The 27926-nt window shown below is 41.2% G+C and overlaps 1 protein-coding gene across 1 annotated transcript; it reads left to right on the top strand.

Annotated features, from left to right (window-relative positions):
- The first annotated feature begins 5902 nt into the window (after nucleotides 1-5902).
- Nucleotides 5903-22713, top strand: LOC133557211 (cytochrome c oxidase subunit 7A-related protein, mitochondrial). Its single transcript, XM_061907503.1, has 3 exons — nucleotides 5903-6056; nucleotides 19918-20052; nucleotides 20137-22713. Exons 1-3 carry the CDS (start codon nucleotides 5982-5984, stop codon nucleotides 20284-20286), a joined length of 360 nt encoding a protein of 119 aa, XP_061763487.1. The 5' UTR covers nucleotides 5903-5981; the 3' UTR covers nucleotides 20287-22713.
- The last annotated feature ends 5213 nt before the right edge of the window (nucleotides 22714-27926 follow it).

Consider the following 27926-nt stretch of genomic DNA (forward strand, 5'->3'; position numbering starts at 1 on the left):
TTTACGCCTCCTTCTTTTATTTGGACCTTCCCTGACCAAGTGGCAACATCTGCTTTCAAAGGGAACGGGGTCATAAACAGCCATCCCCTTAGATTACATAACATCCATCTGTCACGATCTGTTACCCGGGTCAGGGCATGATTTACAAACGTTTGTATAATAAAGCAATCACTGTGATCGGTGCCGTTTCAAGGCAGAGTCTTTTTGTCGCGAGTTGAGGTGTCAACAAACAACCCTCTGCTTTCCAGCGCCACTCACAAAAAGAAGGTTCTGAATTCAGCACCCCCCCACCACCACCCCTGAGGCCGAACAAGGCACAGCTCCAAGCGAAGAACACCTTAGCTTTTTGGCAAGGTCTTTATGCCTCCTTCTTTTATCTGGACCTTCCCTGACCAAGTGGCAACATCTGCTTTCAAAGGGGACGGGGTCATAAACAGCCATCCCCTTAGATTACATAACATCCATCTGTCACGATCCGTTGCCCGGGTCAGGGCATGATTTACAAAGGTTTGTATAATAAAGCGGCGAGTCTTATTGTTGCGAGTCTTTTGGCAAGGTCTATACGCCTCCTTCTTTTATTTGGACCGTAACTGACCACGTGGCGACATCTGCTTTCAAAGGGACGGGGTAATTGTCAGGTTCAAACACTGATGACATCTATTAAACAAGACAAAAGGCAAAGAATCAAACAGAGACAGAATTAAATTTGGACTCAGATCTGGGGAGAGACTTGGCCACAGTACTCCCTGTACAGTCCTGCACCACGCTCTGCCCCAAGATCGTACTCCTCCTTCTTTATTTGATTTTCTCCCCCCTCCTTCCCACAGCTGCTTCCTCAGGGAAGTGGGTCGTAAACAGCGTTGCCTTCGGTTACCCAACAGTTCGAAGAAAGTTTGTCAAATAGTTCAAAAAGAGTTCCATAAAATAGTTCAAGGAGAGTCACATAAAATAGTTCAACGAGAGTCCCACAAAATAGTTCAAAATGAGTTCCATAAAATAGTTCAAAGAGAGTCCTATAAAATAGTTCAAAGAGAGTCCCATAAAATAGTTCAAAAATATTTTTTAAAGTACTTCAAAAGGAGTCCTTCTGGAAGTTTGGCAGATCCTGCCATCCGTCCGCTTTGTAGTCCAAGTGTCTTCTTGTCAGGAACATAATGTAATACAAAGTTTTTTGTGATAATTTAGAAACAATTATTCTAGAGTCATAAACAGCCATCCCCTTATATTACATAAATAAATAAATGGTTTGTACTTGTATAGCGCTTTTCTACCTTCAAGGTACTCAAAGCGCTTTGACACTACTTCCACATTCACACACACATTCACACACTGATGGAGGGAGCTGCCATGCAAGGCGCCAACCAGCACCCATCAGGAGCAAGGGTGAAGTGTCTTGCTCAGGACACAACGGACGTGACGAGGTTGTTACTAGGTGGGATTTGAACCAGGGACCCTCGGGTTGCGCACGGCCACTCTACCACTGCGCCACGCCGTCCCTACATAAAATCCATCTGTCATGATCCGTTACCTGGGTCGTGGCATGATTTATGTTTGGTAGTTTTTCCTGTTTTAGTCTGTGTGGCAGACTTCTCAAGCCGTCGTGCGGGTTCCAAGGACCGTCAAGGAAGGACATAACGGGGGCACGTTTGATGATGATAATGATGGATTACATTTATATCGCACTTTTCTATTGTTAGATACACAAAGCGCTCACAGAGAAGTGGGAACCCATCATTCATTCACACCTGGTGGTGGTAAGCTACATCTGTAGCCACAGCTGCCCTGGGGTAGACTGACGGAAGCGTGGCTGCCAATTTGCGCCTACGGCCCCTCCACCATTCATTCATTCACCAGTGTGAGCGGCGGCACCGGGGGCAAAGGGTGAAGTGTCCTGCCCAAGGACACAACGACAGCGATTTGGATGTCAATAGGCGGGGAGAGAACCTGCAACCCTCTGGTTTTTGGCACGGCCGCTCTACCCACTATGCCATGCCGCCCCCTTCTTTATTTTTCAATAAAGACTGCTTTTCAGCTGCTCTTCCGCTTGTCTTTCTGCTTCGGGCGTCGTCGCCTCTCAGTCTCTCTCTCTCAGCGTCAGCTTCCCTCTGGTTCTTTTTCGTCTCTCCGCCTCTACCTCTGACGTTCACGGCTGTCGCCCTTTTATACAGTGCGAGAGGATTAATCAAGTGTCCCCTGGTGCGCGATCCACGCACCTGATCTTGATTGGGGCGTCGCTCCCAGGGCGCCCCGCCTCGCCACTCGCTCGCCGTCAGAGCCTCCTTGCCGCCATCTTGAGCTGGGCTTCGGTCTGTATTTGTTAATATTTAATACTCTATCTGTATTTGCTTTTGTTTTCTTTCCTTGTTGTTGATGGTGCCTTGACTGTTGTGTGACTTATAAATGTATGTTTGTTAAAATAAAATGAAAATCTATAAATAATAAAATAAATGAAACAAAACAAAACAAAACGTATATTTTATAAAAATGCCAAATGTAATTTCGTTTATCTCTGTATTCTTGTCTTTTAGCCAACCTCTGATCTCCTCCCAAAACAAATGTACACTAACACATCATGAGCATGTTTTTTTTAATTATTTTTTAACTGTAAACATTTTTATTTTATCTTATAAACCCTTAACTGCAACATTTACAAACAATCGAGAAATAATAATATTAAAAATAAATACAAAAAAAAGTACAAATCAGCGCCAAAATAGAATGATACATATACATACATATATATCTCTGATGAGATGGTGACTTGTCCAGGGTGTGCCCCGGCTTCCGCCCGAATGCAGCTGAGATAGGCTCCAGCGACCACCCCGCTTCCCGAACAGGACTAGCGGTAGGAAATGGATGGATATATATATATATATATATATATATATATATATATGTTCCATGCAAACTCCACACAGAAAGATCACGAGCCCGGGATTGAACCCTGACTACTCAAGACCTTTGTATTGTGAGGCAGACGCACTAACCCCTCTTCTCCGTATATATATATATATATATATATATATATATATATATATATATATTTAAAAGACAAAGTGCAAAGCCATAGGCGCACACAAGTTCAGTAACTAATTTAAATTTAAAACACACCGTCATCGTTTTCTCAGCTTTTTTTTGGTTGTTAGAGGTAGAGAATGTTTTAACGTAGAGTTCTAATTATTTTTTTAAAGGCAAAAAAAAACAGGTCGGGTATTGAGAAATTTACATTTATGGATATAAAACTTACCCATTTGTATCAAGAGGTTGCAAATGTAAAATTCCTTTAACATTTTTTTTACAGCATTAGCATGTTTTTTTAGTAAACCTTTATTTATAAATTTCAACATTTTCAAACAGTTGAGAAATAATAATCGAAGCACAAAAAGACAGTACAAAAACAGTACAAAACAGTGCAAATGACATCAGTTTTTATAATAAACTTTTATTTATAATTTTCAACATTTACAAACAGACGGAAAAAAATCAAAATAAGTACAAAACAGTACAAAATAAAACAGCGCCAGGGGGGTGTGAGTTCAAAGTAACTAAAATAGTTTACAAGAAAATATATGTATATATATGTATATATGTATATATATATATATATATATATATATATATATATATATATATATATATATATATATATATATATATATATATATATATATATATATATATATATATATATATATATATGTATGTATATATATATACATATATATATATATTAGGGGTGTGGGAAAAAAATCGATTCGAATATGACTCGCGATTCTCACGTTGCGCGGATCAGAATCGATTCTCATTTTTAAAAAATCGATTTTTTGGGGGTATTTTTTTTTTTAATCAATCCAACAAAACAATAAAGAGCAATATCATAACAATGCAATCCAATTCCAAAACCAAACCTGAGCCAGCAACACTCAGAACTGCAATAAACAGAGCAATTGAGAGGAGACACAAACACCACACAGAACAAACCAAAAGTAGTGAATATTATCAACAACAGTATCAATATTAGTTATAATTTCAGCATAGCAGTGATTACAAATCCCTCATTGACATTATCATTAGACATTTATAAAAATAATAAAAAAGAACAATAGTGTCACAGTGGCTTACACTTGCATGGCATCTCATAAGCTGGACAACACACTGTGTCCAATGTTGTCACAAAGATAAAATAAGTCATATTTTTGGTTCGTTTAATAATTAAAACAAATTTACATTATTGCAATCAGTTGATAAAACATTGTCCTTTACAATTATAAAAGCTTTTCCCAAAAATCTACTACTCTGCTTGCGTTTCAGCAGACTGGCGTAGATGCTGCTGAAATCTATGTATTGAATGAATACAGAATCATTTTGAATCGGAAAAATATCGTTTTTGAATTGAGAATCAAGTTGAATCAAAAAAATCGATTTATAATCAAATCGCGACCCCAAGAATCGAATCGTGGGACACCCAAAGATTCGCAGCCCGAATATATATATATATATATATATATATATATATATATATATATATATATATATATATATATAAACAAAGTGCAAAGCCATAGGCTCACTCAATTTCTATAAATGACTAAAATTTGGAACATCGTTTTCACAGCTATTTATAAACCAGGGGTCACCAACACCAGGTGGCCCGTAAGGACCAGATGAGTCGCCCGCTGGCCTGTTCTAAAAATAGCTCAAATAGCAGCACTTACCAGTGAGCTGCCACTATTTTTTTAATTTGATCTTTTTACTAGCAAGCTGGTCTCGCTTTGCTCGACATTTTTAATTCTGAGAGACAAAACTCAAATAGAATTTGAAAATCCAAGAAAATATTTTAAAGACTTAATCTTCACTTGTTTGAATAAATTCTTTTTTTTTTTTTTTACTTTGCTTCTTATAACTTTCAGAAAGACAATTTTAGAGAAAAAAATACAACCTTAAAAATGATTTTAGAATTTTCAAACACATATACCTTTTTACCTTTTAAATTCCTTCCTCTTCTTACCTGACAATTTGAATCAATGTTCAAGTAAATGTATTTTTTTCATTCATTCTTCATTTTAGCTTCTGTTTTTTCGACAAAGAATATTTGTGAAATATTTCTTTAAACTTTTTATGATTAAAATTCCCCAAAAATATTCTGGCAAATCTAGAAAATTTGTAGAATCCAATTTAAATCTTATTTCAAAGTCTTTTGAATTTCTTTAAAAATTTTTGTTCTGGAAAATCTAGAAGAAATAATGATTTGTCTTTATTAGAAATATAGCTTGTTCCAATTTGTTATATATTCTAACAAAGTGCAGATTGGATTTTAACCTATTTAAAACATGTCATCCAAATTCTAAAATTAATCTTAACCAGGAAAAATGACTACTGATGTTCCATAAATTATTTTTTTTATTTTTTCAAAAAGATTCGTATTAGCTAGTTTTTCTCTTCTTTTTTTCGGTTGAATTTTTAATTTTAAAGAGTCGAAATTGAAGATAAACTATGTGTCAAAATTAAATTTTCTTTTTTTCCTCTTTTCTCCTCTTTTAAAATGTTCAATTAAGTGTTTTTTTCATCATTTATTCTCTACAAAAAAACCTTCCGTAAAAGGAAAAAAAATGTACGACGGAATGACCGACAGAAATACCCATTTTTTTAATATATATAGATATATTTATTAAAGGTAAATTGAACAAATTGGCTATTTCTGGCAATTTATTGAAGTGTGTATCAAACTGGTAGCCCTTGGCATGAATCAGTACCCAAGAAGTAGCTCTTGCTTTCAAAAAGGTTGCTGACGTCACCCTTGTCGTAAAAACATCATTTTTTGGGCTTGCTTTTACGACACTGATTGGGCTCTCTTGGCCCACCAATGAAAAGGCAGGGCAGTGTCAGCTGACTGTGACGTCACTTTTCACCCGGAAGAGGATGGTTTTTGGTTGCGCGCCGTGTGTCCGCTCACCCTTCGGCCGAAACAAAGTGAGCCCAAAATGTCCCACAAGTTCAGCAGCAGTTTCACACAGAAACTAGTGCGTTCTTCTGCGATGACGGCCTCCACCCCGAAGGTAAGTTCGAAAACGGCACCGTGTTTTTTTTAAAGGCGGTCACGGTAAACGGCTGACCTTCACGACCCTGCTTAGTTCTAATGCTGCTTGCATAAACTATTAAAAAATATATATACATATATTTATTAATATATACATATATTCATTAAATATATACATGTATTTATTAATATTTTGTGTGCTATATTGACGTTGTTAGGCGAAATGTCCCAACAACCTTAAAAGCCTATTGAAACCCACTACTGCCGACCACTCAGTCTGATTCTTTACAGTGGGGCCAAAAAGTATTTAGTCAGCCACTTATTGTGCAAGTTCTCCCACTTAAAATGATGACAGAGGTCTGTAATTTTCATCATAGGTACACTTCAACTGTGAGAGACAGAATGTGAAAAAAAAATCCAGGAATTCACATTGTAGGAATTTTAAATAATTTATTTGTAAATTATGGTGGAAAATAATCATTCAAAGCTCTCACTGATGGAAGGAGGTTTTGGCTCAAAATCTCACGATACATGGCCCCATTCATTCTTTCCTTAACACGGATCAATCGTTAGCAGAAAAACAGCCCCAAAGCATGATGTTTCCACCCCCATGCTTCACAGTAGGTAGGGTGTTCTTGGGATGCAACTCAGATAATGGCTTTTTTGCCGATATTCCGATATGGTCCAACTCTTAATTACCGATACCGATATATACAGTAGTGCAGGGGTGTCCAAAGTGCAGCCCGGGGGCGATTTGCGGCCCGCAGCTAATCATTTACCGCAAAGCCACAACATTCTGCAAAAATGATAGTATTGCAAAAATTTAAAAAAAAAAACATTTAAAAAAGTGTAATGAGGTGAAATCTGATGAGAAAAAGTGGCAATGTTGACACAAAGCTGCCATGCAGGCAGTTTTTTTTTCCTTTTGTCTTTATTTTCTTTTTTTTCCATTGCTCAAAAAAAAAAGGACAAAAAAAATCCATGTTATAATGAATTATTACTTAAAAATTATCACTTTAAAATGTTTTATGTGGAAAAAATATTGCAAATGTTGTGTGGTTGCCATATAAAAACAAAGCTTTGACAAAAGAGCATAAAACAAACAAAATAATAGTTCAAACTTAAAATCGACAGATATATCGGAAGTTGATCTTGAAATTTAAGTGTTAAAAGTAAAAAAAGAATAATAAAAATGCATCACTTTATGAGTGGGGAACCTTTCGGATCTCAATATATTTAGTAGGATTTTATTTAACTTTTCACTGTGATTACTCTAAAGTATTAAATAATTAAAATCAATGGTGTCCTGCATTATTTATCTTTGAGGGCTTTAATTGCTAAATAAAGGAACTCTCCTGAAGAAATCAATAAAGTACTATCTATCCATCTATCCATCTATCTATCTATCTATCTATCTATCTACAGTGGGGCAAAAAAGTATTTAGTCAGCCAGCGATTGTGCAAGTTCTCCCACTTAAAATGATGACAGAGGTCTGTAATGTTCATCATAGGTACACTTCAACTGTGAGAGACAGAATGTGGAAAAAAAAATCCAGGAATTCACATTGTAGGAATTTTAAAGAATTTATTTGTAAATTATGGTGGAAAATAAGTATTTGGTCAACCATTCAAAGCTCTCACTGATGGAAGGAGGTTTTGGCTCAAAATCTCACGATACATGGCCCCATTCATTCTTTCCTTAACACGGATCAATCGTCCTGTCCCCTTAGCAGAAAAACAGCCCCAAAGCATGATGTTTCCACCCCCATGCTTCACAGTAGGCGTGGTGTTCTTGGGATGCAACTCAGTATTCTTCTTCCTCCAAACACGACGAGTTGAGTTTATACCAAAATGGATACATGGATGATACAGCAGAGGATTGGGAGAATGTCATGTGGTCAGATGAAACCAAAATAGAACTTTTTGATATAAACTCAACTCGTTGTGTTTGGAGGACGAAGAATACTGAGTTGCATCCCAAGAACACCATACCTAATGCAGTTAATGCAGTATCAAGAAGAATGTTTTAATATGTCTACATTAAAACATTCTTGAATCCGTTGTGGTGAAGAAGGAGCTGAGCCGGAAGGCAAAGCTCTCCATTTACCGGTCGATCTACGTTCCCATCCTCACCTATGGTCATGAGCTTTGGGTCATGACCGAAAGGATAAGATCACGGGTACAAGCGGCCCAAATGAGTTTCCTCCGCCGTGTGGTGGGTCTCTCCCTTAGAGATAGGGCGAGAAGCTCTGCCATCCGGGAGGAACTCAAAGTAAAGCCGCTGCTCCTTCACATCGAGAGGAGCCAGATGAGGTGGTTCGGGCATCTGGTCAGGATGCCACCCGAACGCCTCCCTAGGGAGGTGTTTAGGGCACGTCCAACCGGTAGGAGGCCACGGGGAAGACCCAGGACACGTTGGGAAGACTATGTCTCCCGGCTGGCCTGGGAACGCCTCGGGATCCCCCGGGAAGAGCTGGACGAAGTGGCTGGGGAGAGGGAAGTCTGGGCTTCCCTGCTTAGGCTGCTGCCCCCGCGACCCAACCTCGGATAAGCGGAAGAAGATGGATGGATGGATAAAACATTCTTCTTCAAACTGCATTTAATATATGTTCATTTCAAACTTTCATGCAGAGAGGGAAATCCCAACTAAGTCAATTGACCAAAACTGTATTTATCAAACAGTTATTAGGCAGTGGCACAAACATTTATGTCATTTTAAAACAGAAAGTGCAGGATTGTCAGAGACATTTTAAAACACGCTATGAGTGCACTTTTGTGCATGATGTCACTCAGTGTTAATTTTGACAGCAAAATTTGATTTAGTTTTAGTCATAGTCTTTTGACTAAAATGTAATTTAGTTTTAGTCCTAATTTAGTTATTTAAATTGTTTTAGTTGACGAAATATCATAAGATTATAGTCGACGAAAACTACAGTAGATTTAGTCGACTAAAGGGTAATATGTAAACTTTCCCTTCAATTTCTGTAAGTCAAAGCAAAACAGCGGAAAAATCACCGATAAAAGTCGTATTTTGATGAAAATCATGTCTCAAAATGAGTATTTCACGAGTAAGCCGTGTAATAAACGAGATAACGTCGATTGAGTTGTATGTTGTGGGACATGCTTACCTGTGTGTGGATTTCGGGGTGATTCGACTGTAAATGTCGCTTCAAGTTTGTTGTGTTTTTCCTCGTAATCCTCGAGCTGCATTTCTTAAACTGCGTCTTGTTATCTTTGACGTCAAATATAAAATTTCCCCATATGTCCTCTCTCCTCTTCCTCCCCGGCGTTGTTGACATGTTGTCTTCTGCAGCGCATTCAGTCTCACACGCAAACTATGTTTCAAACCTTCCTTACCACGTCGCTCTGATTGGTTCTCTTCCCAACTCCTCCCGCCTCTTCCTAACGAGATGAGTTCCGATTGGATCTCGTCTCTGGCAGACATTTTCGTCTCCTTTTTATTCGTTGACGAATATGTCAATATACCTCGTCATCGTCTTAGTCCACGTAAATTATTTTTTATTTAGTTATCGTCTCGTTTTAGTCAGAAAAAAAGGTCGTTGACGATAACTATGACGAAAATTTTTCGTCAACAAAATTAACACTGATGTCACTAAAATCCATCCATCCATTTACTACCGCTTATTCCCTTTCGGAGTCGCGGGGGGCGCTGGCGCCTATCTCAGCTACAATCGGGCGGAAGGCGGGGTACACCCTGGACAAGTCGCCACCTCATCGCAGGGCCAACACAGATAGACGGACAACATTCACACTCACATTCACACACTAGGGCCAATTTAGTGTTGCCAATCAAACTATCCCCAGGTGCATGTCTTTGGAAGTGGGAGGAAGCCGGAGTACCCGGAGGGAACCCACGCATTCACGGGGAGAACATGCAAACTCCACACAGAAAGATCCCGAGCCTAGAGGGGGGGGGGGGTTGCCCACATCTGAGGTCCTCTCCAAGGTTTCTCATAGTCAGCATTGTCACTGGCGTCCCACTGGATGTGAATTCTCCCTGCCCACTGGGTGTGAGTTTTCCTTGCCCTTTTGTGGGTTCTTCCGAGGATGTTGTAGTCGTAATGATTTGTGCAGTCCTTTGAGACATTTGTGATTTGGGGCTATATAAATAAACATTGATTGATTGGTTGATTGATTTGAACCCAGGACTGCAGGACCTTCGTATTGTGAGGCAGATGCACTAACCCCTCTTCCACCGTGAAGCCTGTCACTAAGATGACATATCAAAACAACACTAATTTAAAGTGCACTTTTTGTACAGAACGCCACTACAATAGTTTAAAACAAGTAAAGTGCACTTTTGTGCATGATGTCACACAAGATATTTCAATAACCGTCAAATAAAAATGAGCTGCACAATAGGAAATCAAATAGTGTTCGTCCTCCGCTATGTAGTAGGTTACTGCGGACGTTATCTTCTTCTGTTGTTGACTATTTTTTTCATACGGCATTTTGATGGTGTGGCACCGAATGGAGATGTTGACATGCGGAGTAAGCACTCTTCATTCTCTAGCGGGTGACTTTTCAAATGATGCTACACATTAGCAGTAATTCTACTTTTTGTAGCAATGCTTTTGCCCCACACTTGACAAATTACGGTTGTCTGTTGACATATTCCCACTTGAGGCCAAACCACCGCCAGACCATGCTCCCCCTGCTGTTTTTCTTGGGAATTAATTCTTCCTTCATTTGCTACCAGATTTGCACCTTCTTTCTCTTGTATTACCACTCGCACGGCTCCGCTAGCATCACAGCTTACGTTACCCATGCTGGCACCTCTCTACCTCGTGAGGGCGTATACGTATGTGACGTGTGTAAGAAGGTGCGCTTGGTTTACGTGTCTGTGAGACACAACAAATAGTGGGAAATGCATGTAGTGTAATGCCCGCAGCTAAAAGCAACTGCGTGAGAACATATACTCAAATATCACAATATAGTCATTTTCTATGTCATACAGAGACAAACCCGCGATGTATCAAGTTTATCGATATATATTGCCCAGCCCTAGTTCATATTATGTAACATTTAATTCAACCAAACGACATTTTGAACGGTTCTTTTTGTTTTTCCCCCCTCAATTTTTAAATTGTAACAAAACATTTAACCTTTTCAGGTGATGATCTCAATTAAATTGTCTTTTGTGTGATTCTGCAACCTGAATTTCAAAGCTCTTGCTGCTCAGTGGCCGAGTGCAGTGTTTTTCAACCACTGTGCCGTGGCACACTAGTGTGCCTTGAAACACAGTCTGGTGTGTCGTTGTCTGAGATCATGTCATTTCACCTAACTGGGTTAAAAATGTAGTTTTTGCACACAAGTGATTATAATCTGTAAATAATCAATCAATCAATCAATGTTTACTTATATAGCCCTAAATCACTAGTGTCTCAAAGGGCTGCACAAACCACTACGATATCCTCGGTAGGCCCACATAAGGGCAAGGAAAACTCACACCCAGTGGGACGTCGGTGACAATGATGACTATGAAAACCTTGGAGAGGAGGAAAGCAATGGATGTCGAGCGGGTCTAACATGATACTGTGAAAGTTCAATCCATAATGGATCCAACACAGTCGCAAGAGTCCAGTCCAAAGCGGATCCAACACAGCAGCGAGAGTCCCGTTCACAGCGGAGCCAGCAGGAAACCATCCCAAGCGGAGGCGGATCAGCAGCGCAGAGATGTCCCCAGCCGATACACAGGCGAGCAGTACATGGCCACCGGATCGGACCGGACCCCCTCCACAAGGGAGAGTGGGACAGAGGAGAAAAAGAAAAGAAACGGCAGATCAACTGGTCTAAAAAGGGAGTCTATTTAAAGGCTAGAGTATACAAATGAGTTTTAAGGTGAGACTTAAATGCTTCTACTGAGGTGGCATCTCCAACTGTTACCGGGAGGGCATTCCAGAGTACTGGAGCCCGAAATGAAAACGCTCTATAGCCCGCAGACTTTTTTTGGGCTTTGGGAATCACTAATAAGCCGGAGTCCTTTGAACGCAGATTTCTTGCCGGGACATATGGTACAATACAATCAATACAATAATGTGCTGTTGTTGAGTGTCGGTGCTGTCTAGAGCACGACAGAGTAACCGTGTAATACTCTTCCATATCAGTAGGTGGCAGCAGGTAGCTAATTGCTTTGTAGATGTTGGAAACGTGTCGTGATCACAATATGCAGACGACAGTGGGAGGCAGCTTGCAGGTACTAAGGTATCTATTGCTCAAACCAAAAATAAACAAAATGTGAGTGCCGCTAAGAAGTGAAGTGAGGTATATTTATATAGCGCATTTCTCTAGTGACTCAAAGCGCTTTTACATAAGTTACATTTGAACCAGTGTGGGTGGCACTGGGAGCAGGTGGGTAAAGGGTCTTGCCCAAGGACACAACGGCAGGGACTACGATGGCGGAAGCGGGGATCAAATCTGGAACCCTCTAGTTGCCACTCTACCATCCGAGCTATACCACAGAAAAAGGCATTGAAGCTAAGGCATGGCTATGCAAAACGAAACAAAGTGAACTGGCTGCAAAGTAAACAAAACACAAAATTGCTGGACGACAGCAAAGACTTGCAGCGTCCACAAAGTACATCCGTGCTTGACATGACAATCAACAATGTCCCCACAAAGAAGGAAAGCGTCCGCACAATTTAAATAGTCTGGATTGCGGAAACAAAGCAGGTGTGGGGAATAGCGCTCAAGGAAGACATGAAACTGCAACAGGAAAATACCAACAAAACAGCAGGGAGGTAATGGGTTTTATAATCTATAATTTACGGTAATCTCTTTGTGTTTCATTACTGTTTATCGCATTCAATCCACCTTAGCTTTATCTAGCTATCCTCCGTGTGTGTCCATGCTAACCCAGCTAACACCATTTTAAAATACTTTTACGTAATGGTTCTCTAACGGTTAATTAGAACCAAACCTAGAACTAACATTCAGAGAACATTAGCATCATTGCCACATTTAAAACCGTCTGTATTACTTTATTTACGTAAATAATCAATGTTTGGACATTTGGATCAACGTGTAGCACCAAATCTATTTGTGGCGGTGCAAATTTATTCAAACGCTTCGAAATGTTTTTGAAATACTGGTTGATGATGTGATCGCAGTAGTACAAAACCTCGTATTATGAAATCATTTAAAGGGGACCCGATTATGCCAATAATAAGTGAAGAATCCAGGACGACAGTGGCCTAGTGGTTAGAACAGGGGTGTCAAACTCAAATACAGAGTGGGCCAAAATTAAAAACTGAACAAAGCCGCGCGCCAAGCGTTGAACAAATTAACCTTTTAATAGGGACCCAAACAAGTTTTGCATTGAATATTGAACAAGCAAGGCTTATATAACTTTATAGTGACATGCAAAATCCAGTTTCAAATAATAATAATGATAATAAAAAAAAATCAATGGCATATCAAATTAAATTTAAATACAAATTGAGTGCCTATTTTCTGTTTGCAGCCTTCTGATGTAAATACCAAAATAAACTTTGTCCACAGGCTAATAATACATTTGAAAATAAAATAACAATAATGAATGAATCAAACATTCAAGCCTTGAAGTAACAAGAGAAAGTGCATGAATAAATTAATTATTGCTCAGTTTGCTACACTGATTTGCTTGAACAATGAATATGGAACAAGCATAATTATACAACTTAATGGTGCAAAATCCACATTCAAAAAACAAACGGAAAAAAAAAAAGTGACAAATAAATACAATTCAAATAAAACATAATGCCTCTTTTCTATTTGCAGCCTTCTGAGGTAAATATCATTACATTTTTCCACAGGCTAATAAATCTTAAAATAAAATAATTACATGGGTGGGGTTGGTGGTGTGGGGCGGGTTTTGGTGGTAGTCAGTGCTGCAATGGATTCTGGGTATTTGTTCTGTTGTGTTACGGTGCGGATGTTCTCCTGAAATGTGTTAGTCATTCTTGTATGGTGTGGGTTCACAGTGTGGCGCATATTTGTAGCAGTGTTAAAGTTGTTTATACAGCCATCCTCAGTCTGACCTGTATGGCTGTTGACCAAGTATGCGTGGCATTCACTTAAATGTGTGTACAAGTCGCATATATCATGCGACTTGGCCGGCACGCTGTTTGTATGGAGTAAAAGCGCATGTGACAACATATTGTAGACAACGCTAAAGGCAGTGCCTTTATAGTACCGGCTGGCCAGCTCTAATGTTAATTAGATATTGCCTCAAGGGCCAAATGAAATTGTACGGCAGGCCAAATTTGGCCCGCGGCCCAGAGTTTGACACCCATGGGTTAGAGTGTCCGTCCTGAGATCGGTAGGTTGTTAGTTAAAATCCCGGCCGAGTCATACCAAAGACTATAAAAATGGGACCCATTACCTCCCAGTTTGGCACTCAGCATTAAAGGGGAACATTATCAGCAGACGTATGTAAGCGTTAATAAATACCTTGATGTTGCAGAAAAAAGACCATATATTTTTTTAACCGATTTTCGAACTCTAAATGGGAGAATTTAGGTAGTCAATCCGCCATTTTCTCAAACACATTACAAGCACCAAGTCAAATCAGCTCTGTTAGTTTCCGTTTTTTCGACTGTTTTCCGTACCTTGGAGACATCATCCCTCGTCGGTGTGTTGTCGGAGGGTGTAACAACACGTCTAGGGACGGATTCAAGTTGATTGACGTGGAGTGTGCATCGATTAGCACGGCATGCTAATCGATGCTAACATGCTATTTAGGCTAGCTGTATGTACATTTGTAGCTATATTTGCATCCGGCCTTTCCCTCCACCCACATTTAATGCCAAACACACACATACCAATCGACGGATTTAAGTTGCTCCAGTGTCAAAAGATGCGAAAGTCCCTCGTTTGGTCTGCACATTTTACCGACGATGCTAAGACAGACTTGGCACAGAGATGTATGGATATCCTGCGACACTCAATCGTTGGTTAGGAGGCGATCGCCGAATAGCTTCAATAGCTATTCGCTCAATAGCTTCAGTTTCTTCTTCAATTTCGTTTTCGGGACTCTCGCTGCTGTGTCGGATTCGCTTTGGACTGGACTCTCACGGCTGTGTTGGATCCATTATGGATTGAACTTTCACAGTATCATGTTAGACCCGCTCGACATCCATTGCTTTCGTCCTCTCAAAGGTTCTCATAGTCATCATTGTCACCGACGTCCCACTGGGTGTGAATTATCCTTGCCCTTATGTGGGCCTACCGAGGATGTCGTAGTGGTTTGTGCAGCCCTTTGAGACACTAGTGATTTATGGTTGTATAAGTAAACATTGATTGATTGATTCAATTTCGTTTTCGCTATGTGCCTCCATACTCCAACCATCCGTTTCAATACATGCGTAATCTGTTGAATCGCTTAGGCCGCTGAAATCCGAGTCTGAATCCGAGCTAATGTCGCTATATTTTGCTGTGCTATCCGTATTGGCATCACTGGATGACGTCACAGAAAAATGGACGGTGAATTTACAGATAGCGAAAATCAGGCACTTTAAAGCCTTTTTTCGGAATTTTCCATGATGGGTAAAAAATTTTTTAAATTTTTCGAAAAATAAAATAAGCCACTGGGAACTGACTTTTATTGGTTTTAACCCTTCTGAAATTGTGATAACGTTCCCCTTTAAGGGTTGGAATTGGGAGTTAAATCACCAAAAATGATTCCCGGGCGTGGCACCGCTGCTGCTCACTGCTCCCCTCACCTCCCAGGTGGTGATCAAGGGTGATGGGTCAAATGCAGAGAATAATTTCGCCACATCTAGTATGTGTGAGACAATCATTGGTACTTTAACTTTTTAACATATTATAGCAAACCAAAGACTATAAAAATAGGATCCATTACATCCCTGCTTGGCACTCAGAATCAAGGGTTAGAATTGGGGGATAAATCACCATAAATGACCCCCGGGTGCGGCCACCGCTGCTGCTCACTGCTCCCTTCACCTCCCAGGGAGTGATCAAGGCTGATGGGTCAAATGCAGAGAATAATTTTGCCACCCTTAGTGTGTGTGTGTGACAATCATGGCTACTTTAACTTTCCACAGTGAGCTGAGGTGGATTATTTTGGTTCACTAAAAATGTTAACTATCCTGAATGAGCTGCGCAGTTGACCCTTTTATGTTCGAATCTGTTAAGAAATGGCAGGAACCTAACAACAAGGAATATACACACATTCGTAGCAAATTTGCTGTATTTAAAGCAGGCTTCTAGAATCAGTTGAGTCGTAGGTATCTTGGGTGGAGGGGGGGGTCTTTCCGGGCCTGTGGTCGCTCCTGCCGCACACACCACAGCCATGAATGTGTCACATCTTAGCACCTTCGCTCTTCCACCCCTGCGCTGTAATTATCACCTTTGCTGGCACGTCACGTGACTTAGAAAATTATTTTTGAAACGCGGCATACGCTCGCCCCAGAGGTGACAAGCATGTCATTGACGGTCGATAACGGTCTCAAGTCATGTTGTTTTGACTGCATTGCTCTAAGTGTGTTATAAGCATGGGCTGCTAAATAATAATCACGATTGATATTGAAATCAGTATTAAATGGCACAATTAATCATGAATTTAAACGACTAAAACTTAAAAAAAATATTTGAAAGAACTGGATATAAATCAGTAACAAATAAACAAGTAAAATAATAGGTACAACAATACATTAAAAAAAAAATATTTGAAAAAACAATAAAATTAAGTCATTCATGTACATTTTTTTACCTTTTACATAGGGCTGGGCGATATGGCCTTTTTTTAATACCTCGATATTTTTAGGCCATGTCACTATACACGATATATATCTCGATATTTTGCCTTAGCCTTGAATGAACACTTGATGCTTATAATCACATCATTATGATGATTCCATGCGTCTACATTAAAACATTATTTTTCATACTGCATTAATATATGCTCATTTTAAACTTTCATGCGGTGAATTTACCAAAACTGTATTTATTAAACAGTGGCACAAACATTCATGTCATTTCAAATCAGAAAGTGCAAGATTGTCAGAGACATTTTAAAACAAGCTATTAGTGCACTTTTGTGCATGATGTCACTGAGATGACATATCAAAACAACACTAAATTAAAGTGTACTACAATAGTTAAAAACAAATAAAGTGCACTTTTGTGCATGACGTCACACAAGATATTTCAATAACTGTCAAATAAAAATGAGCTGCATAATAGGTTCCTGCGTATGTTATCTCCTGTTTTTTTTCATACGGTGTTGATCTGGAAATAGTTGCTTTGGCATTTTGTTGGCGTGGCACCGAACGGAGATGTTGACATGCAGAGTTTCAAGTACACCTCTTTCTCTAGCGCAGGGGTGCCCATTACGTCGATCGCGAGCTACCAGTCGACCGCGGGGGGTGTGTCAGTCGATCTCCAGCCAGGCTTTTAAAAGAAATAGACCTAAAAATGAGTGATCATCAATCTTCACCAAGACGTCACTTAAATGACATTCACGGTACCGGAGGGTCTTGTGAGATGACGCTGGCTGCTGCAAGATCATTATTATGAAAATATGACCGAGAGGAAGGCGAGAAACACTTTTTATTTCAACAGACTCCCGCGCCGTACCTTCTGTCAAAACTCTAAAGGCCGACTGCACATTTCCTATCTTCACAATAAAAGCCCTGCTTCATGCTGCCTGCGCTAACTAAATACAGAGTCTCGGAAAACTGGCGTGCACAAGCGTTCCCTCAGAAAGCTGGCGTGCACATCACTTGTGCACGCCAGCTTTCCGAGACTCTTATTTTGTTAGCGCAGGCAGCATGAAGCAGGGCTTTTATTGTGAAGATAGGAAATGTGCAGTTGGCCTTGAGAGTTTTGACGGCGCGAAAGTCTGTTGAAATAAAAAGTGTTTCTCGCCTTCCTCTCTGTCATTTTTTCATAATAATGAACTGGCAGCAGCCAGCGTCATCTCACAAGACCCTCGGGTGCCGTGAATGTCAATCAAGCAAGCTACGGAATTTGCCGCCAATGTTTTTCTTGTAAAGTGTATGGAAGCTGGATGAATTAGATGCCAAAAACCAACCACTTTCATGTGGTATTGTACAGAAAGGACAACTTTTTTTCTCCTCCATTTGAAAATGTGGGCGTTATCATCATTACTGTCTGATTCCAATCAATGCAAGTCATCAGAATCAGGTAATACACCGACTTATATTCTTGTCTTTGTGAAAGAAAGACATCTATATGTGTTACACATGCTTGTATTATCATTAAAAACATTTAACTTGTTTACAAAAATGTCTCTTTCATAAATAAATAAATATAAATGATATATATAAATGAGGTAGATCCCCTCGAGTTGGTAATTTGAAAAGTAGCTCGCCTGCAGAAAAAGTGTGGGCACCCCTGCTCTAGCGGGTGACTTTTCAAATGTTGTTACATTAGCAGTGCCGCTACTTTTTGTAGCAACGCTTTTGCCGCATAAATGTTGAACATATTCCCATTTGAAGCCAAACCAACCGCCAGACGATGGATCCCTTGCTGTTTGTCTTGGGAATTAATTTTTTCTCCATTTGTTACCAGATTTGCACCGTCTCTCGTATTACCACCCACACCTCACCGTTGGCATCACAGCTAACGTCACGGTGCACACGTGACGTATGTAAAAAGGTGCGCTTGGTTTACGTCTCTGAGAAGGAGAGACAAGAGAGTGGAAAACGCATGTAGTCTAATGCCCGCAGCTAATAGCAACTGTGTGAGAATGTATACTTGAATATCACGATGTAGTCATTTTCCATATCGCACAGAGACAAACCCGCGATATATCGTGTACATCGATATATCGCCTTGCTCTACAACCGGGGTGCCCATTACGTCGATCGCGATCGACTGGTCGATCTCGGAGGGTGTGTCAGTCGATCTCAAGCCAGGCATTAAAAAATCTACATAAAAATGAGCAATCATCAATCATACCAAGACTTCACTTTGGTCAGTTGTTTGACATTCTCGGCACCCGAGGATCTTGTGAGATGACGCTGGCTGCTGCGAGCTCATATTTAAGAAAAAAATCACTAACAGGGCGGACGCAGAGAAACACATTTTATTTCTAGAGACTCCGTACCTACTGTCAAAACTCTAAAGAGCGACTGCACACTTCCTGTCTTCACCATAAAAGACCTGTTTCATCCTGCCTGTGCTAACAAAATAAGAGTCTCAGAAAGCTAGCAAGCTACGGAGTTTGATGCCAATGTATTTCTCCCCCGCCCTCAGCGACCGCTTTCTCACTTGCTTGCCCACCCGCACACTCACTGACGTCACTCACCTGCTGCCAGACATTAAAGGGCCACACACATATGCTACTCTCATAACAAAGTGTTTAAAAAGGAGTATGCAAGTTGGACAAATGAGATGCCAAATCCAACCACTTTCATGTGGTATTGGACAGAAAGGAGGACTTTTTTTTTCCTCCATTTGAAAATGTGGACGTTATCATCATTACTGTCTGATTCCAATCAATGCAAGTCATCAGAATCAGGTAATACACCAACTTATATTCTTGTCTTCATGAAATAAAGACATCTATGTGTGTTACACATGCTTGTATTATCATTAAACACCATTAACTTGTTAACAAAAATGTCTCTTTCATAAATAAATAAATATAAATTATAAATAGGAATGAGGCAGATCTCCTCGACTTGGTCAATTGAAAAGTAGCTCACCTGCAGAAAAAGTGTGAGCGCCCCTGCTCTACAATATAGTTATTTTCTATATCGCACAGAAACAAACCCGCGATATATTGCCCAGCCCTAGTACAAGGTTAAAAAACCCCTAAAGGGTATTTTAACTTACCTTTTTTTTTTCTTTTCTCTCCTTGGTTTGACATTTTCTCGTGGTTTTTTCCACAGGGTCTGAGGCCAAGTGTACCAACAGAATCCCCTTTCATGGTCTTTTCCACACCCACTAAAGTGGTGTCAGAGCGCGGGGCCATGGTGGAGTACTTGGGGGCCAACAAGGTGCCCGGCTTGCAGAGGATATTCCAGGTAAAAAAAAAATCCCACACGAGTCGCACATGTAATGCATTATTGACGGTTTCCTTTTCAACGTCCTGCGCCCGCCGCCCCCAGCCCCTGCAGACGCCAGATGGCCGCCCCGTTCACATGAAGCGTGGCGTTCCTGAAAAGCTGCTGTACCGCACCAACATGGCGCTGACCGTCGGGGGGGTTCTTTGCTGCCTGGTGGCTCTTTACATGGCAGCCCAGCCCAGAAACAAGTGACCCGCGCCAACCCTCACTTGACACTTTAATTCACAGCCACGTCTCCACCAAGCCGTTCAAAAAACAAAAGTTTCTATTGCACAACCAATGTCGCAACAGCGGTAAAGAGAAGCTTAGCTACCATTCTTAGCGCTGATGAGTTTTTTTGTAAATAACAGTACGACAAATCTAACACATGACGTTTGCGCCTGACAGCTGAGAACATTTTAGGTCAAGAAACCAATCTTGACACTTCAAAACAGAGCATACTTGCCAACCCTACTTCCGTATCTCAATCTCAATTTGTCCCGATTTCCACCCTCACAGCCATATTTGGGGCGTGCCTTAAAGGCACTGCCTTTAGCGTCCTCTACAACCTGTCGTCACGTCCGCTTTTCCTCCGTGCGAACAGCGTGCCAACCCAGCCACTTAATATACCGTATTTCCTTGAATAGCCGCCGGGCATGTAATATGCGCCTGCCTTGAATTACTGCCGGGTCAAACTCGCTCCCCTGTCGTCATTTCCAAAATTGTGGAGGATAATTTTTGGCTTTTACTATGTAAACCAGGGGTCTTGTTCCACAGCCATACAGATCACACTGATGGTTGTGATATAAAACAACTTGTCTTTAACACCCTTACTAATATGCGCCACACTCTGTGAACCCACACCAAACACATTTCTGGAGAACATTGGCTCTGTGACACATTGTAAACGCAACATAAGAATTACCCAGAATTCCAATGCATCCATGACTCTTGGCTATATTATACACCCCGCTAGCACCAAACCCCTCCCTCTCTCCGTGCGCCGGTTAAAGTGGCAAGGTTGGGGGCGCGTGTATAATATAGCCAAGAGTCATGGATGCATTGGAATTCTGGGTAATTCTCATGTTGCGTTTATAATGTGTTACAGAGCCAATGTTCTCCAGAAATGTGTTTGGTATGGGTTCACAGAGTGTGGCGCATATTAGTAAGGGTGTTAAAGTTGTTTATATCACAACCATCAGTATAAAAGGTATGGCTGTTGACCAAGTATGCATTGCAATCTCGTATGAGAAGCAGCGATATGCATGCGTCCGACCGGAACGCAGATAGCATGGTGTAAGGGTGGGCGCGATGACATGTTGTAAAGCAGTGGTAACCAACCACTGGGCCGCGGCCGCAGAATTTTTTTTATTTAGAATTTTTTTTTTTATATCACACTCAATTTTTTACTGCATTGATTGATTGATTGATACTTTTATTAGTAGATTGCACAGTTCAGTAAATATTCCGTACAATTGACCACTAAATGGTTACACCCGGATAAGTTTTTCAACTTGTTTAAGTCAGGGTCCACGTTAATCAATTCATGGTATTGGTAAGCGCAGGGGTGAGAAGAGGTTCTAAATTAATTAGCGCCCCGCGGGTATTCAAGGAAATACGGTATGCGGTTTCAACACACACTTGAGTAAATGGAAGTCATACTTGGTCAACAGCCATCCAGGTCACACTGAGGGTGGCCGTGTAAAAAACTTTTAACACTGTTACAAAAATGCGCCACACCAAAAGAGAATGACAAACACATTTCGGGAGAACATCTGCACCGTAACACAACATAAACACAACGGAACAAATACCCAGAAGCCCTTGCAGCACTAACTATTCCGGGATGCTACAATATACACCCCCGCTACCACCAAACCCCGCCCACCTCAACCCCCTTTCCCCACCTCTCTCCCGAATTCGGAGGTCTCAAGGTTGGCAAGTATGGGCTAGATATCACCATGGTGGACTAAGCCAAAGTACTTTGAGTTTGGAGTGACGGCGTGTTATCCGGCGGTGTAGCAGACTGCTTGGACCGGAACGGCTAATGCTGGCGGCTAGCCGACAGCCGGAGCGACGCTAGTTAGCCGGTGCTGCTAACGTGTCGCCCTGCAGCACACACGGGGGAAGGAGACACGGAAAGCGGGGGAGTCTCCGGCGTTGGCGCCTGTAAGCGGACGAGGACCCGGCCTTGACGACCACCAGGAGCTACCGAAGAGGCCCGCTGTTCCCGTGCATCCTCTCATCTCCGGGTGACGCCAGCAGGACAGCAGGGGAGAGGCCCGGCTGGCAGCTGGCAGCGACGACACCACCACCTCGACACCTCGCGGCAGCGGGACAGCAGCGGGACGACAAGGCCCGGCTAGCGGCCAGCAGCGGCGTCAGACCACATCCACCCGGACCGGACAGCAGCCAAAATCAACATGAGGCCAATGAAGGTGCTCTCTCCTGATGAAGGTGAGGAGATACTGAATTTTTGACAACAGAAGTATCAGCTATCAAGCAATACCAACAGACAATAATGCAGCTGGTGGAGGAAGTGCAAACTCTACGCGTCGAGAATGACGCTAAAGACTTACAAATAGAACAATTAACAGAACTGAGTGGACGAGCTAGTACAATAAAAAAGAATGAACAACATTATTCTCCATCCATCAATCTTCTTCCGCTTATCCGAGGTCGGGTCACGGGTGCAACAGCCTAAGCAGGGAAGCCCAGACTTCCCTCTCCCCAGCCACTTGGTCCAGCTCTTCCCGGGGGATCCCGAGGCGTTCCCAGGCCAGCCGGGAGACATAGTCTTCCCAACGTGTCCTGGGTCTTTCCGGTGGCCCCCTACCGGTCGGACGTGCCCTAAACACCTCCCTAGGGAGGCGTTCGGGTGGCATCCTGACCAGATGCACGAACCACCTCATCTGGCTCCTCTCCATGTGGAGAAGCAGCGGCTTTACTTTGAGTTCCTCCCGGATGGCAGAGCTTCTCACCCTATCTCTAAGGGAGAGACCCGCCACACGGTGGAGGAAACTCATTTTGTACCCGTAATCTTATCCTTTCGGTCATGACCCAAAGCTCATGACCATAGGTGAGGATGGGAACGTAGATCGACCGGTAAATTGAGAGCTTTGCCTTCCGGCTCAGCTCCTTCTTCACCACAACGGATCGATACAACGTCCGCATTACTGAAGACGCCGCACCGATCCGCCTGTCGATCTCACGATCCACTCTTCCCTCACTCGTGAACAAGACTCCTAGGTACTTGAACTCCTCCACTTGGGGCAGGGTCTCCTCCCCAACCCGGAGATGGCACTCCACCCTTTTCCAGCGTTGACTATAGAGAATAATTATGATACGTCATTTATTCATCAAAAACAGCGTTGATAGTGTTTCTCACCTTCTTTAACAAACCACTACGCCGGCCTTTATTTTTGTCCAGACATGTGGCTTTTCTTTATGCGAGTATGATTTAAGAACACTTCCTGCACGTCGCCTGTGCCTCTGCACCCTGGGGTCCAGCCCTAACAGACTGGCTTATTTGTTACGTGTAATGTTTGGCTCTATTAATACAAAAAAAATCGTAGGAAAAGTGAGGCGTATGAAAAACCCAAACGCCAAACGCAAAGCTAACATGAGACATAATCCTTCTATTTTCTGTAAAAAAAAACAACATTGGACCCCCAGTGGCTCCTCTCCTTGTGGAGGAGCAGCGGCTTTACTTTGAGTTCCACCCGGATGGCAGAGCTTCTCACCCTATCTCTAAGGGAGAGACCCACCACACGGCGGAGGAAACTCATTTTGTACCCGTAATCTTGTCCTTTCGGTCATGACCCAAAGCTCATGACCATAGGTGAGGATGGGAACGTAGATCGACCGGTAAATTTAGAGCTTTGCCTTCCGGCTCAGCTCCGTCTTCACCACAACGGATCGATACAACGTCCGCATTACTGAATACGCCACACCTGTCGATCTCACCATCCACTCTTCCCTCACTCGTGAACAAGACTCCGAGGTTCTTGAACTCCTCCACTTGGGGCAGGGTCTCCTCCCCAACCCGGAGATGGCACTCCACCCTTTTCCGGGCGAGAACCATGGACTTGGACTTGGAGGTGCTGATTCTCATTCCGGTCGCTTCACACTCGGCTGCGAACCGATCCAGTGAGAGCTGAAGATCCCGGTCAGATGAAGCCATCAGGACCACATCATCTGCAAAAAGCAGAGACCTAATCCTGCGGTCACCAAACCGGATCCACTCAACGCCTAGAAATTCTGTCCATAAAAGTTCTGAACAGAATGGGTGACAAAGGACAGCCTTGGCGGAGTCCAACCCTCACTGGAAATGTGTTTGACTTACTGCCGGCAATGCGGACCAAGCTCTGACACTGATCGTTATTCTGACCGGGCTTAATATAAAGCCCCGGTCGGTGACCGCCAATGATGGAGAGGAGCCCGGGAAGTTGGACACATCTACAGAGAGACAGGTAGCAAGGTTCATGGAGTCCAAGGGTATATTTATGGACCTTGAAAATATAGGAGCTTGCCACCCACTACATAAGAAGAAGGATGGATCTGCACCAGCAATAATAATGAGGTTCGCCAACAGGAAATATAAAACTGCATTACTAAAACAAGGGAGGAAGATAAAAGGAACCGATGTGTACATAAATGAACATTTAACAAAGAAAAACTCAGACATAGCCAGAAAAAGCACGTAGTCTAAGGAAACAAGGCAAAATACAACAAACATGGACAGCAAATTGCAAGATATTTATTAAACTAAATGGAACATCAGAGGAAGCAAGAGTAATTACTTCTAAGGAAAATAGCAGAGCTGGATAAATATCAATAACGATAAATACATTAAACACAACAATGATGCAAACAAACAATAATCAATCAGACAGAGAATTTATAACCTTTTCCAGCATTGATCATAACTGGACAGAATTGGACAGTTCTATAGATCCAGATGCACATTTTTTTTCTCACATGGACATTAATTGTTTATATTATACAGAAGTACAATTCAACACCAACATGAATTAAAAATAAAACAGTCAATTATTCGTATTAACTGCAGAAGCTTGTAGGCCAATTTTAACAATATGAAATCATTTTTGGAACAATTTACAGAACCTTTCAAAATAATTGCTGTATCAGAGACATGGATGGATACAAAAAAAGGAATGGACTTTGAACTAGAATGATATGAACTCAATTATATTAATAGATTAAATAAGAAGGGAGGCGGAGTTGCTGTGTGTGTGATGAAGGACTTCCATTACAGGCTGGTAAAAAACATGTCACTAGCTATTGACCATGTTTTAGATTTATTGATTGATTGATTGATACTTTTATTAGTAGATTGCACAGTTCAGTACGTAATCCGTACAATTGACCACTAAATGGTAACACCCCAATAAGTTTTTCAACTTGTTTAAGTCCACGTTAATCAATTCATGGTAAAGAGTGTATAACCACTGAGATATGTCAGGAAAGAAGTAGAAATATATTGATCAGTTGTATATATAGAACACACAACTCAAGTATTGAAGGATTTGAAGACTGGATTAAGGGAACTTTCAGTGGAATCATTTAAAAAGTACTTTTGCACCAAAATGGATACATGAATGATACAGCAGAGGATTGGGAGAATGTCATGTGGTCAGATGAAACCAAAATAGAACTTTTTGGTATAAACTCAACACGTCGTGTTTGGAGGAAGAAGAATACTGACTTGCATCCCAAGAACACCACACCTACTGTGAAGCATGGGGAAAGTTTACATATTACCCTTTAGTCGACTAAATCTATTGTAGTTTTCGTTGACTATAATCTTATGATATTTCGTCAACTAAAACTAAAACAATTTAAATAACTTAATTATGACTAAAACTAAATTACATTTTAGTCAAAACACTAAAACTAAATCAAGTTTTGCTGTCAAAATTAACACTGAGTGACATCATGCACAAAAGTGCACTCATAGCGTGTTTTAAAATGTCTCTGTCAATCCTGCACTTTCTGTTTTAAAATGACATAAATGTTTGTGCCACTGCTTAATAACTGTTTGATAAATACAGTTTTGGTCAATTGACTTAGTTGTGATTTCCCTCTCTGCATGAAAGTTTAAAATGAGCATATATTAAATGCAGTTTGAAGAAGAATGTTTTAATGTAGACATATTAAAACATTCTTCTTGATACTGCATTAACTGCATTAGGTATGGTGTTCTTGGGATGCAACTCAGTATTCTTCTTACTCCAAACACGACGAGTTTATATCAAAAAGTTCAATTTTGGTTTCATCTGACCACATGACATTCTCCCAATCCTCTGCTGTATCATCCATGTATCCATTTTGGTATCAACTCAACTGGTCGTGTTTGGAGGAAGAAGAATACTGAGCTGCATCCCAAGAACACCATACCTACTGTGAAGCATAGGGGTGGAAACATCATGCTTTGGGGATGTTTTTCTGCTAAGGGGACAGGACGATTGATCCGTGTTAAGGAAAGAATGAATGGGGCCATGTATCGTGAGATTTTGAGCCAAAACCTCCTTCCATCAGTGAGAGCTTTGAATGGTTGACCAAATACTTATTTTCCACCATAATTTACAAATAAATTCTTTAAAATTCCTACAATGTGAATTCCTGGATTATTTTTTTCACATTCTGTCTCTCACAGTTGAAGTGTACCTATGATGAAAATTACAGACCTCTGTCATCATTTTAAGTGGGAGAACTTGCACAATCAATGGCTGACTAAATACTTTGTTGCCCCACTGTAGATAGATAGATAGATAGATAGATAGATAGATAGTACTTTATTGATTTCTTCAGGAGAGTTCCTTTATTTAGCAATTAAAGCCCTCAAAGATAAATAATGCAGGACACCACTGATTTTAATCATTTAATACTTTAGAGTAATCACAGTGAAAAGTTAAATAAAATCCTACTAAATATATTAGAGATCCAAAAGGTTCCCCACTCATAAAGTGATGCATTTTTATTATTATTTTTTTACTTCTAACACTTAAATTTCAAGATCAACTTCTGATATATCTGTCGATTTTAAGTTTGAACTATTATTTTGTTTGTTTTATGCTCTTTTGTCAAAGCTTTGTTTTTATATGGCAACCACACATTTGCAGTATTTTTTCCACATAAAACCTTTTAAAGTGATAATTTTTAAGTAATAATTCATTATAACGTAGATTTGTTTTGTCCTTTTTTTTCTTGAGCAATGGAAAAAAAAGGAAATAAAGACAAAAGGAAAAAAAAAACTGCCTGCATGGCAGCTTTGTGTCAACATTGCCACTTTTTCTCATCAGATTTCACCTCATTCCACTTTTTTAAATGCCATCCATCCATCCATCTTCTTCCGCTTATCCTAGGTCGGGTCGCGGGGGCAACAGCCTAAGCAGGGAAGCCCAGACTTCCCTCTCCCCAGCCACTTCGTCTAGCTCTTCCCGGGGGATCCCGAGGCGTTCCCAGGCCAGCCGGGAGACATAGTCTTCCCAACGTGTCCTGGGTCTTCCTCGTGGCCTCCTACCGGTTGGACGTGCCCTAAACACCTCCCTAGGGAGGCGTTCGGGTGGCATCCTGACCAGATGCCCGAACCACCTCATCTGGCTCCTCTCCATGTGGAGGAGCAGCGGCTTTACTTTGAGTTCCTCCCGGATGGCAGAGCTTCTCACCCTATCTCTAAGGGAGAGACCTGGAAACTCATTTGGGCCACTTGTACCCGTGATCTTATCCTTTCGGTCATGACCCAAAGCTCATGACCATAGGTGAGGATGGGAACGTAGATCGACCGGTAAATTGAGAGCTTTGCCTTCCGGCTCAGCTCCTTCTTCACC

This window comes from Nerophis ophidion, linkage group LG08 (genome assembly GCF_033978795.1).
Source record: "Nerophis ophidion isolate RoL-2023_Sa linkage group LG08, RoL_Noph_v1.0, whole genome shotgun sequence".
Lineage (NCBI taxonomy): Eukaryota > Metazoa > Chordata > Actinopteri > Syngnathiformes > Syngnathidae > Nerophis > Nerophis ophidion.